Source organism: Plectropomus leopardus, chromosome 18, assembly GCF_008729295.1.
Source record: "Plectropomus leopardus isolate mb chromosome 18, YSFRI_Pleo_2.0, whole genome shotgun sequence".
Lineage (NCBI taxonomy): Eukaryota > Metazoa > Chordata > Actinopteri > Perciformes > Serranidae > Plectropomus > Plectropomus leopardus.
This window is the reverse complement of record NC_056480.1, coordinates 20,161,677-20,176,395: the sequence shown is the minus strand read 5'-3', so window position 1 is coordinate 20,176,395 and position 14,719 is coordinate 20,161,677. Positions and strand designations below refer to the sequence as shown.

General features: G+C 38.0%; 1 protein-coding gene across 1 annotated transcript in view; it reads left to right on the top strand.

The window, feature by feature from the left end:
* Nucleotides 1-14,229, top strand: part of necab1 (N-terminal EF-hand calcium binding protein 1) — a 45,162-nt gene extending 30,933 nt beyond the window's left edge. Inside the window, exons 7-13 of the mRNA XM_042507157.1 lie at nt 2,201-2,322; nt 4,080-4,156; nt 5,370-5,417; nt 8,093-8,205; nt 10,777-10,854; nt 11,695-11,786; nt 14,087-14,229. Coding sequence (XP_042363091.1) covers nt 2,201-2,322; nt 4,080-4,156; nt 5,370-5,417; nt 8,093-8,205; nt 10,777-10,854; nt 11,695-11,786; nt 14,087-14,115 — 559 coding nt within the window. The 3' untranslated portion in view covers nt 14,116-14,229. The remainder of the gene's footprint in view (nt 1-2,200; nt 2,323-4,079; nt 4,157-5,369; nt 5,418-8,092; nt 8,206-10,776; nt 10,855-11,694; nt 11,787-14,086) is intronic.
* Nucleotides 14,230-14,719: the final 490 nt, after the last annotated feature.

Below are 14,719 nucleotides of genomic sequence, written 5' to 3'. Positions count from 1 at the left end.
GATTATACACTAAAGAAAACTTGTTATATTATATTTCATTTCCTCCAATAAATCCTACACACTGGACTTTTACATGTTAACATAAGCAATTAAATATTGCAAAGAATAATCCTGAAATTGTATAAAAATGTTACCATGAAGTCTGAAAATCTGAAAAACAGACTTTACAAAAAAATGATGATCACAAGGTACCCTTTTTGCTTTCATTTGTATAGAACTCACACACAAATCAAAACATGTGCATGTGTATTCACCTACATGCATGCGCACACGCACACACTAACACCCTGAGGTCTTCTCAAAATACATGGCCAAACAACTTGACAGCGCAAAGATAAATCTTAGGTGATGTCACCCTGCAGCTGCATGTACCTTGTCACTGGCATTAGCATCACCATCGGACCAGCATTACATGCAAATATGATGAAAGATAACTTCAGGCTTGAGCTGAGACATCTATTCATGACACTGCGTGCTTCGGTCACCTGGTGCCATCTTTAACTTCAAAAAAAAAAAAAGTGGAAATTTACAAGAAACCCTTTTTCATCTTAGTTTATACAATAAATGGTTCAAACTAAACATCCTATTCAGGTTATTTTTTGTGTAGTTGATTCAATTATAAATTCACATTTTATTTTATTGTACTTTATCTTAAATCAGCAGAGACCAAGACATTTGCAGGACCTATCTGTTGTGTAGTGTGTGCAGTGCACAGCAAAAAACACAAGGCAAAAGGTCATTTGATGTCAATATCACTTCCTATTATATTTTCCTTTATTAAACCGACGGCTTGCCTGTACATGGCCAAAGTTTCAAATAATGAGCCAAGCATATGTCAAAATAATCCTTGTGAGCACCAATCTCAGGCTTCACACTGCTTTGAATGCTCTGAAACATTTTTCTCTCCTTTGCTACAAAATAACGATAGATCAGGCATGCAAGTGTTTACATTACACATACTGCTACATGTACCTACATGCTAACATCAGGAAAAATCTTGGTTGCTGATGTTGCACATTTTTCTCAGACTTTTCTTTTTTTTTTTAAAGATTATTTTTTGGGGGATTTTTCCCTGTCGATAGGAGAGCTGTAGAATGACAGGAATTGTGGGAGAGAGGGGGATTATGCCATGCTGCAAAGGGCCACAGGCTGGAATTGAACCCGGGCTTCTGCAAAGGCCTCAGCATATGGGGCGCACACTCCAGCAAGTGAGCTAGAGGCCTCCCCATTTTTCTCAGATTTTGGATAATTTTCCCGTTCAAGCTGTTCATGTGTATATCAACAAAAGGTAATGCAGCAGAATTCGTATATAACATACATAATCATAAAGGTTATGATCAAGTAACCAATGCGAAGGCATATAAGAGCGAAAGTCCATGTGAGGAAGCAGGTTGAGGTGGTAGATGGGTAAAACTAAAGAGGACTTTCCCTCAGTAGAACGCTGTCCCATGTGAAACCAGGTGAAGTTTAAGTTATTTCCAGGTTTTTCTTTTCCTAAACCTAACTTATGTAACTTAATGTTAAGTGCGTAACATTACAATGGCCAACTATGATTATTTTCCTAAATCTAAGTTAACTAGCACGGGCAATAATTTGTTAGGTATACGCACTATTAGGATACCCAGCCTGTTCCCATTCTGAAGTCGTCAGATACCGCCACTTCTGCAGAAGATCCTGACGCTAAAAGCCATCTTCCGTGGCTGTATGACACACCGCCAGCTGAGAACGTGGCTGGACAGAACAGGGAACGTCAACAACAGATACAGAAGGATAGCTAAAGCATAATATATAGATTTGGAAGTCCACTGCAAAATGACAATATGTGATGATTTGGGATGTGAACATGTTCGGATATGTTGTCAGACTAGAACATTTCGGGTTGGCTGCAAAAATGGGGCAGAGACACCAAGACATGGAAGACCTGGCAACCCTAACCAATCAGAGCAGACTGGGCTTTTTTGGGACGGGGCCTTAAAGAGACTGGCACTAAAACAGCTTAGTCAGTTAGGGAATACAGGTGTCTCAGCACAGACAGTATGGGGGAAATAAAGTGTTTTACACGTCATGTAGGCACGTAAAAATGTTAAACTCAAAATACAAGCATGAACTAGAAAATTAGCCTTGAAATCGTTACGACAATGTTAAAAGAAAATATGCAAAAATATTTTGTCTAATAATTATCCTCCTGTTCTGACACCAGACAGGGCCCGCTAAAGCCAGAGGTTTTATCCATTCAGTGGTCGGGTCGTCGCTCCAATCGGAGGCTTCAGAGGAACAGCAGCCTTTCTCCTAACAACCCTCTCCTCAGTCTCGTCAATTCAGGTGGGTTTATAATTTCTGCTGTCGAATGCTGAGTTTGTATAAGTCAGCAGCACCATGCTCTGTTGTGTTGTATTACATTATGTTTCAGTGTATCCAGCAGAGCTCTACTCTCGAGTTATGTTGTCTCTTAAAGCGAAAGAAGCTGCTTGACCAAAGTCAGCGTGTCTCCACAGACTGGAGAGTCGAGCACAGGAGGAGAGGAGGGAGGTCATGTAGGTGTGAGAGAGATGCTGGAGTGAGAGACAGAGAGAGAGATTGAAGTGGAGAGTTGTGTTCTCATGTGCCGCTGTGTGTCGATCCAAAGCCATTGAAAACTCTGGCACCTTGCTGGGGGTTTGAGGTCAGGGGATGTAAGACCTCAATATCTAATCACCACATGCTGTGAGTGTGATACACTTTCATTGTAAGCTAGAGAATCACTGAACACAGACTCACTTCATGATATAAATATCAGCAGCTAAAGATAATAAGCCAGTCGCTCCCTGGTTTGTGATACATAAGTGCACCAGCCTACAGTTTGTTTGTTGATGCATGTTTGAATTGTGAAGTCTCGTTTGCAAGCACAATCTCTGTCACACATGGCTGCACACTGTCCAAACAGACAGTTGACAAAATATTCATTTCAATATGGGACAGTGCAAATAGCATTAAAGGGAAAATTGCCATTGTATATGTAGATGCATAGTTGGTGTTGATGGTAAATGTAGTCAGTTAAAGCAATAAATTCCTCAGTGTATGCCACATTGAGAGGGAGAGCTGAGTCCTCAGTTTCAAAGGCTCCATAGTCAGGACCAAGACAATAACTCATTATTATTTTTCACTGTCACCAGCATAGATTTATTATAGTACCTAGATGTCAAAATGAGGCCTGTTCATTACTAATGGATTGCCTTGCTCATACACCCAAAATGTTTTCTAGCTTCTGGGTTTACTTATACAGTATGCAGCCAATAAACAGACTTTTAAATTGCTCTCAGTTTGAGGAAAGTTTTACAAATATAAAACCACTAAGGATCAAACAAATCCGAATAGAAAGATTCATAGTTGACCTTGTTTGTAGTTCAATCTTTCCTGTCAATAGTTTTAAGAACGTGTCTGGTGGCCTTGGGGGAAAATGCTATTATTCGGTATTTGAAAACTTATGGCTGGGAAATTGGCTTTCTTGGCCAATGTAGCAGGTACAGAGGAATTTATAGCTTTAGTCAACTACATTAAGCATCAACACTGATTAGACATCCACACAAAAAGTGGCAAATTTTCCTTTTAAACCTGTATGACTACATAAATGTACAGAAAGGGCCACAGTTCTTTACTCTGAATGAAAATGGAGTACATTTTTATAAATGTATATGTACATTTTCATAATAACAATTATTTAAGTGCTGTCACTGCAATTAAACAATCCTAAATACATTTTTATCATCAGGCTTACTTCTTGATATTTTCTTTACACCAAAGCAAACTTTTGTGTTTTTTCTATTTTTCCAGCCTGATTGTTGTTTGTATTTAACTGTTGTTTGCACACAATCAGTTTTTCTTTCGACTCTCATAACGACACCAGCTGCAGAGCCTCTATAAATGTTGATTACAGGCCTCAAAGTGTTTCAATTGATTGCCATGTCTGTGTGTTGCATTACATTATTTAAATCAAACAATCAGTAGAGGAAAATGTGTTTAAAATACAGTCGATGTATGCAGCACCTTTCATCCCTTCACCTCCATGTTTACTCTCAAACCAGTCCTGTCTGTGTCTCCAGGTGTTTATGATGAAGACAGCCAGTGGATGATCCAGGTCAACAGACTGCAGAGTCTCATTGACCGTCTAGAAAAAAAGGTGACGCCTTTCCTCCAACCTTTGCATAATCTCTTCTTCTAACTGCTTCTTTTTCTTTTCTTCTGTTATTTTTATCTCAATCTCCTCACACCACCAACCATCTGGTCTTTACGGTGCTCTCTCAGAATAACCATAAATAATGGCAAATGTACTCACAACAATATCAACAAGTTAACTCAATCCAACAGCACCCTCCCACGTACAAAGACACACATATGTACAGTGCAGCAAAAGGAAATATCAGTATCACGCAAACTTACAGCTCCTACCTGCGTGTGTTGAATGTACCATGAAAACTGCTATTTGGTTTTTTTTTCTTGTTTATTTTATTTTTTTTAAATTTTGATAAACTCAATGCTTTCCAACCAGGACTAAACTATAAATCTTAGGGGTCCTAAAATGATAAACAAACAAAACGGAAATTTCCTTTGGATTACTGGCTGATTGTACTTTATTATTTGTATAAAAACAAGCCAAAAAAAAAAAAATCACTCTTTAGTTAAACAGGTATTAATCAGTGGCAGTCACAAGTAGATATTGCTATATTTCGAGGCTCACAAGTTAAAACACTTGGTAATTGCTTTGGTAAATGTATGTAGATGAAAGTAAAAATTCTATATATATTGAAGGGCTCTTTGCATGGCACAAATGCATTTAGTGCATGTCCAACTTCACTCATTTTGACCAGACCAAGGCACACCTGTGGAATAATGTTGTTTTATTTCTTCCACACCTGTCAGAATGATGGATTATCTTGGAAAAGGAGATATAATGTAAAAAAAAAAAATTCTCTGAAGAAAAATCTCCTCCTGCCGTCTTTAAACTGGCTGTTTACTGCCAAACTTTACCACTGAAAGTGTAAACAGGCTCCTCTGGTCTGCGTGCTGTTAACTGATTTAGTGGGAAATCTGACTCAGTGACAGGCATTAAGAATAACTATATAGAAGTAGACAATATTTTCACTGATGGGCTCATTTGCTTTAGTAGGTCTTATAGAGGCATCATAAATTAAGACTGTTTGATAACCAGTTAGAAACTCCTTTAAATTAACTAAAATCTATATGTTATATATGAATGTTAGTGACATTTCTGCAGGACCCAAGCAGCCAAATATTGCTTGGTTTAAGAAATGTAGACAGGCTGTGGAAAACTTGTGATTTTCAGGGTATCATACCACAATATAATATATAAATATACTATATTTCTTCTGCAGGAGATTCGTCTGGAACCCGTTGAAGAGGAGGTCCTGGAGAGCAAATCGGTTGGTTTTCTGAGTCTGATATACTCTTTTTTTTTTTTTTTTTTTTTATGTTTTTGCTGCGGTGACCACACTGTGTCACTCTGTTCTCACATGATGGAGTTTCACTGAAAGGCACAACACACGGATAATAGTCACTCAGTGGTTGTCATGGCAACAACAGGGCTGAAACTTGACAGAAGTGTATCCCCATCTTCCTTTGAACTGTCTTTATCTTTAATATTTCTGTCGAAGGCTCGATATCAAACTTGGAGGTAAGAAGATGTGTGAGGTAGAGAGAGGTTATATTCTATGTCTGAATAAAATCTATATTTACTGGGAAAATACTTTGATAAGAGAACATATACTTGTTTTAGCTACCCATTTGTGTAAACCCACTGGCAAAGTACATGTCCACAGGCTTGTGCTTGTGTACAGTGTGTGTGTGTGTGTGTGTGTGTGTGTGTGTGTGTGTGTGTGTGTGTGTGTGTGTGTGTATGTGTGTGTAACTAGCACGCAGGTGTTAATGTGCATTTGATCATTCCCTGTTTAACCTCAGCATGCACATGCCAAAGCAAAGGGAGACTGTTATTTCTGCCCAAGCTTCACATCACTCATTTCTCGACTGACTGACGACGAATCTAAAGCTGACAACACAGTGGACCAACACGAACATTTCTCTTCAGTGTTTCCTGTCACAGACACATGAAGTGGAGAAAGAACAGTAATAATAAAAAGGGAGTTTTCTCTCTTTCTTTCTTTAAGACTGTTTGCAGAGTTTGATTCCAAAACTAAGGAATCCAAAGTATTATTTAAGAATATAAAAGAAAAAATAGATTTTAGGACCCTTGACTACTACATACAATTAAACATGGACACACACATTTTTGTGTTTTAAGGAAGTATAGATTACTTTTTTGTTTCCATTTGACATGTTAAGTTTTCACTTAAAGACAGTGCAAGATTTTTTGGACATTTCACATAGTAGAATCACATGATGTGGACACAAAATCCTGACTACTGTGCCTACTGCTGCTCTGAGTAATTTAAACAAACCACGGTGTCAATATGAAGTCCAATAAACATTTGAGTTACAGTCCAAACACAGTCTGCAGCTTTCGCTTGTTTGACCAAAACAGATCTGTCACACAAACAAACAGTCGAACAGGAATCATTTTGCTGAGTAAAGATTTTTACACTACAGCAACTACCATAGAAGGGAAGTAAATCTCATCCGTCTCATAGAATATCTGCCATGTGTTTTATTAATAGATTTTATTCTTAAATGTTTGGCCTGACAATGAAATAATGTTAAAAAAACAAGCCCATGGTTCAATGTAATTTCTGAGCCCAGCATACCATATTTCACGTGTGAAAATACCACTTTTCAGCAGCTGTATCTTGTGCAAAAGCAGGAAAATGATGGTTTCACTCACCAGTCACCAAAAGAGAACACTGGCTTTGTAAAGTTCTGCAAACCGCAGACATGTTACATATGAACATTTTATACCTGGGCAGGACAGCTAATGCCGATTGCTGTTCAAGACCAATTAACAACAAATCTGGTTGTCTTTCAGCTAGATATCTGTGACATTTCTTGACAGGATATTGACACCAAAACCTGGTGTTTTTGCCAAAACATTATCTTTTCCAAACCATAACTAAGTGGTTTTTGTGCCTAAACATAACTACAGCATTGATGAAACGTAAAGAAGCAGTAAGTGTCAACATTTGTTCTGCAATATGAAATGTACAAATGCTGCATATCAGTGGTTTGCAGAAACACACAATGCCATCATTCACTTTGGAGGCTGGGTCTGTTTTACATTTGAAAAATGTTCTTAATATTTAGGGGGACGTGTCTCTTGCATCCCCTCAAAATCTATGCTTATGCCTGCATAAATACGCTTAGTTATTTTCCACCTCTCATAGTATCATAGCACAGCAGCACAAATGAAACCATGCATGTGAATATCTCATGTAACTGTCATGTCTCATCAGCAATTTCATGCAGACATCTCAGTGAGTGTGTGAATTAATCAATATGTAATTGGTGTGTGTCAGTGGGAATAAATGTGCTGCTGAGACAAAGCCAACAGCATGAGACTGATGTGTGATAGTGTGACTGTGTTTGTGTGTTTACACGCATGAGTGGATGTGTCACCTTGTGTGTGTATGTGTGTGTGTTTGTGTGTGTTTCTCCCAAATTAGCCGCTAAGAGAAAGTCCTGAGGTGTTTTATCAGTCACATACTGACACATCATTAACACACGCCACACACACAGCGTACCTGAGGCCAACGGGCAGACCATTCACTTCCTGTTCCCATCAGCCTCTTTGCCTCTGACAACAATTCCTCATCAGCCACAAGAAATGATTTGCACGGTTTCTATCGTCATGATTATTACAGGTCTACCTGTTTGTGTTCCCCACTGTTCACACCTTTTAGATGTTTTTTGTTCCCCAAAGTGTAAGAAAAGCAAGTGCGTGCTTTGCTCACCTTTACAGCTCTGCGTCAGTTGCCACTTCTCTTGAGACACACTGAGTGAATGTGAAACCCTGCCAGAAGATTTCTTATTTCCAGCTCCGTCAGACTCTCTCTCCACCAGAAGCGAATCATCCTGACCTTCTGACTTTGCGTGCTTTCACGTGTGTGTGTGTGTGTGTGTGTGTGTGTGTATGTGTGTTTTGTCTGCACAGCATATCCTGATAGTCCAGAGGCAGCTCTCGGTGCTGGAGGAGGAGCTGGAGGAGTTTCGTTTGGCTCTCAGACAGTACATGGAGTGTGCCTGTGCCCAGACTGGATGTCTACAGTCAGTTTGTATTCTCTTTGTTGTTCACTTTACATCAGGGATTTACCACATGATGTTCTTTCTGTGTCTCAACAGTTTTGCAAATGGTTTAAGAGGGGCATGGGATATAAAGAAGGATAAAAGCTAAAAATAGCACGCACAAAGCAGGAAATGTAACATTTAACATTTAGTTGGTATATTAGCTGTACATATAGCATCTATTGCGTGTTTGTCTTGGCAGAGGGATCCCTACGTTGTTGTTTTTACTGAGGTTTCTTTCATTTACTCCCTATGACAGGGTTTGTCTTTTTTGTGTGTGAGAGTTTTTACATGTCCAAACTATGTAATGACAGATGTTGCAAAAGCCTTCCAATGCAGGCTTGTGATGTAGGGATTCATATAAAAATATCTGACTTAAATATATATACAGTATAGATAATTATATGTTAACAGTATTACCAGCAAAAGTAAAAGTGACAGCCAAACTTAGCTTTGCCTCACTATATTTGCAGGGTTTTTTTTGTTTGTTTGTTTGTTTGTTTTGTGCTGCGTCCATGATTTTCATAGCCTCCTCTAGGATTCCTGCTGCTTACAGTGTGGCACTTGGTTGCTATCTTTTTATAAATCCCAACCTCATCTACACAATGTGAACAGAAATGTCCTGGAAAAGCAAAAGAAAAAGAAAAAAGTGAATAAAGGTAGAGGGACGAGATTCTGCAGATGAGTACACCATCACATACTTTAAGTGGATTATAGTTGATAATTAAGAGGGATCACTTCTGTATGAGATGATTTTGTCACATATGATCCTAAGGCCAGGAATGAACTTATTCAGACTTATTCAAAAACCAAAAGACAAACTATAAGCAAAACCATAGGATCATGCCACTCTTAACTTCCCAGACAATCTTGAGCAAAATTTCAATTTAGAAACAACACATTATTATTCTTACTTTATCTGTAACTAACAGTCCGGTCTCACAGAAATACATGAAATAGACACAAATTCTAAACAAAGCTTTATGTGGTGGTGAGCACGAAATGAAGGAAAACTATGCCAATGCAAAGTCAACGAGAATCTTTTTCCATTGTTGAAAATTGAACTAAGTATAAAGAGTAAGAAAGTCCACATAGGGGAGTTGTGGTGGATGAATAAAAAAAACTGCTACCCATGGTCCACGTTAAACCAAAAGTAAACTTAAATGACTTTACAGACTTAGTATAACCACGCAAAGTACTGAAATTTATGTAGGTACTTTCAAAAAGCCCCTTTCCCACTGCACAAAGAACCATTAACACCAGCAAACATTTGACTTTAGCATTTAATGGGGAAGGTAACAACTGAATTCACACGTGGGTCAAATTACTCTGTAATATTAACAAGTTTTTATTGCCTCCAGCTCTCATAGGAAGTGATGGGAACACAACACCTGCATGAACATGCTAATTTTATTCCCTATACTTGTGAGATGCAATGAAAGGCCACCAAGAAATATTGTCTGTGTCTGTCTGAGCAGCACTAAACCATAGATCCAAATTAGTCTGCACCAAGTTTGAAAGAGAGACTGAATAAGAAAGAAGATATATAAAAAGAAGTAACCAATGCAACATTTTCACTGGCCTCCATGCTGCTTTCTGCTGTTTACTAACTTGTTTTACGCCCATCCGTGATGTCACACATGACACACCAGTACAAAAAAACCGAGAGAGGTATTCTCGTCTGCTCGGATTTCCCGTATTAAAAAAAAAAAAACCTTGCAAACATGCAATAATTTTGGTGGGAAAGGGGTATATGTGACTACACAAGTTACATACAGTAACTTGCGTCCTGTAAATAGTTATTTTAACCTAATCCATGATCTTTTTCTGTACTTAACCAAGTATTTTTATTGTTCTCCAAACCAAGTGTTTTTCTCACAGTGTTAACCCACCATTACCGACATCTTAAGCTGTAATTATTCATAATAGACATTGTCTTGGTATTGTTTTCATGCATTTCTGTGTGACTGTGTTGAGCATTATGTGTAAAATAATGACTCAAATCTGCAAGGAGTTATGTCATCACCCCCTCTGGAGCTCAGCATTTTAAACAGCTTTTAAATATGAATTACATAAAGAATCTGTGGGGTCTCTAAATTGGTTCATTCCTATCATATTGTGATTAAGAAATCTTCATGAGATTTTAGATTAACTTTGAAATAGCAACATCAATAAAACGGCTGTAAAGGCATGCTTCGTGCAACATTGGTCAGTTGATACAAGATCGTCTTTTTCTTTTTGTCCATTTAAACATTTTTAAAAAATCTCACATTATCTGTCACTTTGGTTTTAGACAAAACCCCAAAGGACAGCATGACATTGACATGCTTTGTCACAATCATTTCTCTAAATTTTAAAATGAGACTAAAACCTCTGATAAAACCCTATATAATCATAACATGAGAATAAATATTATTTGATAGCTTCATATTGCCTGCTCTTATCAGAGCGTGGAAAACAATCCAGACAGAGAGGCTGTGCTGGGGGACATGATGTGACACACTAATTAGTGATTGCATGACTTGTGCTCTCTCCTGTTTTTGCATTTGGTAGCATTGCAGTTCAGCGGCTGGCAAATGAATCACGCTTCATTCTCTATGAATTCTGGGAGCACAACAACGTGTGGAAGAAGTAAGTATTCGCCTGCACCATATGCATCATGACTAATGCAGCGTGGCCTGTTCAAATAAACCCTAAATTATGTTCTTTGCTCTGTTTGAACTCGTTTAGGAAAGGTCTGTGTTTATTGATGATGTACGATGAGAAGCTTTAATGAAACTAATGAGGAAAACAAGAATATCTTTGTCTGTTTATTATTGTTTGCAAACCATCTTCAAAATGCGTCAAGTATCAAAAGTAAGTCAAGTATCATAACTCAAATTCTTACAAAGTTTCAACCTGACACAGTCCAGCAGCTTATCATGCAGCCACAAAAGGTGGCTTCTGGTCTAACGCCAACGTCTTAACTCTGGAATGAGAATGAGCTGGTTTTTGCCTCCTCAGAGTTCGTTCCCCGTTTACTGTCTACCCAGTCAGTCAATCCTCATACAACGGTTCTTATGATATTATACAAAAATGTAAACAGGACACTTTGTATTATATCCTTTGAATAAGCGTTACACAAATTACATTAACCAGTTAAAAAATATGTTTGCTACTTAACATAAAATTAGATTAGGTTAGGTTTAAGCAAGTAAAGTTACTTTGGTTATGCATAGGAAAAGAAACTTGGTGACTACGTAAATTAAGATAACTCAGTCTACTTTATGCTATTCTGAACACTGGTCTGGTCTGGTTTTGTTTTGGTATAAGGTGAACATTATTTGAAGTGGGACAATTTTTCCTGTTTCAGGGTTTGAATTAGTTTTCTGTTAATAGCAAACAGTGTGGCAGAATAGTATCATGATTAAGTTTACAAACCACTAAAGACATTATTCATGCATATTGTAATTGAATCTTTCCTCTGCGCAGTCACCTGCAGACCAACTACAGTAAGACCTTCCAGAGGGGAAACGTCGACTTCCTGGAAACTCCCGAGAGTATAACCACCATGCTGGTTCCTGGTAGGAACATTTATTAAAGCCGGTCTGATTCTGCACTCACATCACAGTCAAACCAAACACATCTAATAAGATCAAGATAACACTCACCTGACTTATCTTACACTTCTGAAGGGTAAACTCTTTAAACTCAGCTGCCCTTTGATACATCTATAATCAGTCTCCAAAACACACTGTGCAGACAAACAACCTTCGAACCTTCAGAACTTGATTTTAAATTCTAGTCAGCGTGAGAAAGTTTCAAAGACACTACAATGTCATGCTGGAACATCTTTGATTTGAATCATTCACGTTATAAATGTGATAAAGCTTCAATGAAACGTTGGAATAAGCAAATAAAGAATGTTTGATTCATTCTCAACCTTGGAAACAGTTTGACAAAAAAAAAAAGAGAACAGGAAACAACACACTACACAAGGTCCAACTTACTCAACTGCCAAAGCTTTCAACCGCATATCATGGTCTTTCATTTGGGTGAGGTTGATTCATTATAATGGAAAATTAGGCCTTTATTTCACACAGTATTTATCATATCAAATTAAATAATATAACCATAAAGTTATAATCTAATGTCTGTCATTCTCTGTGACAACTGAGCAACTCCAGAGGAAGACCATGGTGTGTGAGTGAAAGCTCCATAAACAACTGTTATCAGTAATTGTATGTGATACTATTTAGGCATCCTTGTTTTGTTTTGGCCAGTACGTGCATTCATTACACTGCACTACATGTATAGAGTATACAGCACAATGTCTGTATGAGTGCATGCATATATACAAATGTTTAAGTCTATGTATATGTCAGTATATGGCTATGCATATCATCCAATATGTACATTTACTTCAGATTTTCTTTTCTGTGCTTTTTCTCAGGACATAACATAAATACAGTTTATCATTTATTTTTCATCATGTATGTTATTATGGTTTGTTTGTCACTGTGTATATGTTTTTGGTTGTTTCAAAATATAAACAGATATTTAAAAATTTAAAAGAAAGCTGTGGAAACAAGCAAATTGGATTTTTTTTTTCCCACCTGAATTAATTTTATCATGTTTAGGTTTTTTATGTTTTTGTTTCGTTTTGTTTTTGGTCAAACTGGATAAATATTGTCTCTAACTTCAAAGCTCAGAGACTACCAGCGATACAGCTACCTGTGACTTTCAGTGAATGTCAGCCAGGGGGTCGGTAAAATAGAGTGGTGCGGGAATGAGTCCTAAAACTTACATTTTGTTCTACAACATAAAATATGTCAGTAAATACCCCACTCCTGAACTTTGAAGCTTTTTTGTGTCTTAAAAAAGACGGTTGTTAACAAGTGGCTAAATGAGACAACAGAACAACACAGTTTTATAGTCTCATTGTGCTGGCAACATTAGTCATGTGACTGTAGTGTAGTTTGTTTATAGCCTAACACTAGCTTTTTCCTGATGCCAATTTTATGTAGGCTTCACGAATCATGAAAGTCATATCAATTTGTGAAGATTATCTTGCAATACAAAACATGTACGTATCATAAACGTTTATTTCTTGCAACAATCCAAAAGCTAATGGAAAAACCTCATTGGCTTTTTGACAAAGAAACCAGGGTGACGTTAAGTTCCGCATCGACCTACAGAAAAACATCGTCCCTTCAGAATCCTAATTCCTACCTCTCCCGTCTTCTAGTGCCTTCGCTCAGACCACACCTATCTTTGAAAATGGCTTTTATTTTGATTGCAATCACTCATCTTTACAGTTTTATGACTGCATCTTGCATGGTTGTCATATTGACAAAAATCTGTCCACAGACAGACATATAAACACCTGGCAAAATACTTTGAAAAACTGCATCTGTGGTACTTCTCTCTACAATTGGTTGTCACCTGGACCACATTTTTCCGTGATGACACACACAAACAGACTCAGAAGGTGAAAACAATATTAGTTGTTGAACAATATACCGCAACACTGACACAGCTAGTACAGCTAGTTTACAGTTTTGCCAGTTAAGATCAAACATCCAATATTTACCTCTTTTCATTCGCAGAAGTCTGCTTTGTCCCCTTTTTGCCAATTTTTCCAGCACAGAGATCCATCTCAATCGTGTTTGTGTTATTTTTCCTACATCATTACAGTGAATTGATCTGCTGTCTCACAAGCATCATTACCCGCTTCACATGACCAGCCACAAGCAGCACAGAGGGCATATGTCGTCGCACACATGAACACTCAAATGCACACAGCATGCAGAGGAGAGAATACTCTGTGTCTCATTGATTCAGGTCATTTTTGAGGGTTTCTTCTTCTGTCTCTCCTCCACAGCCTCGTGGTGGGTCCTCAACAACAACTGAACGTGGACAAACACCCTTTAAATATCCTCACTGTTGGATTCAGAGAGCAGCCTGTCAACACATCAGGAAGTCTACTGCAGCACGCATACACGCACACACGCACACACACACACACACACACACACACACACACACTCGACACAACTCCTGAAGTCATGGTGATTAGTATTTATGACCTCCATGTTCCTTCATAGTCATAGGTGGTAGTCTATAATAGTCCACACGTGTGTGTTAACACTCTTAGATGACGCTCTGACGTCCTAAAAGCAATGACCTCATCACACGGAGATCCATCTGATGATCTGACATCATCACTGTGTTTGACGTGACATCATCTGAAGCCCAGGGTAGATCATGAGAAGCGAGCTGTGTGTGAGTGTGTGTTTATCAATGTGTGTGTGTGTGAGTGTGTGTGTGTGAGAGGGAGAGAGAGGGGAAAGGACAGATAAAATTGTATCAATTGTAGCAGCTCTGGGGAGCTCATTTAAACATTATTCTGTTGTTTCTGTATCCAATGTGTCGAATTAGATAAAAATCTGTTGGTCATAAATAAAGACGATTTATTGTTGTGTATTACTTGTTTATCTCTTCTGTCTATTTCAAA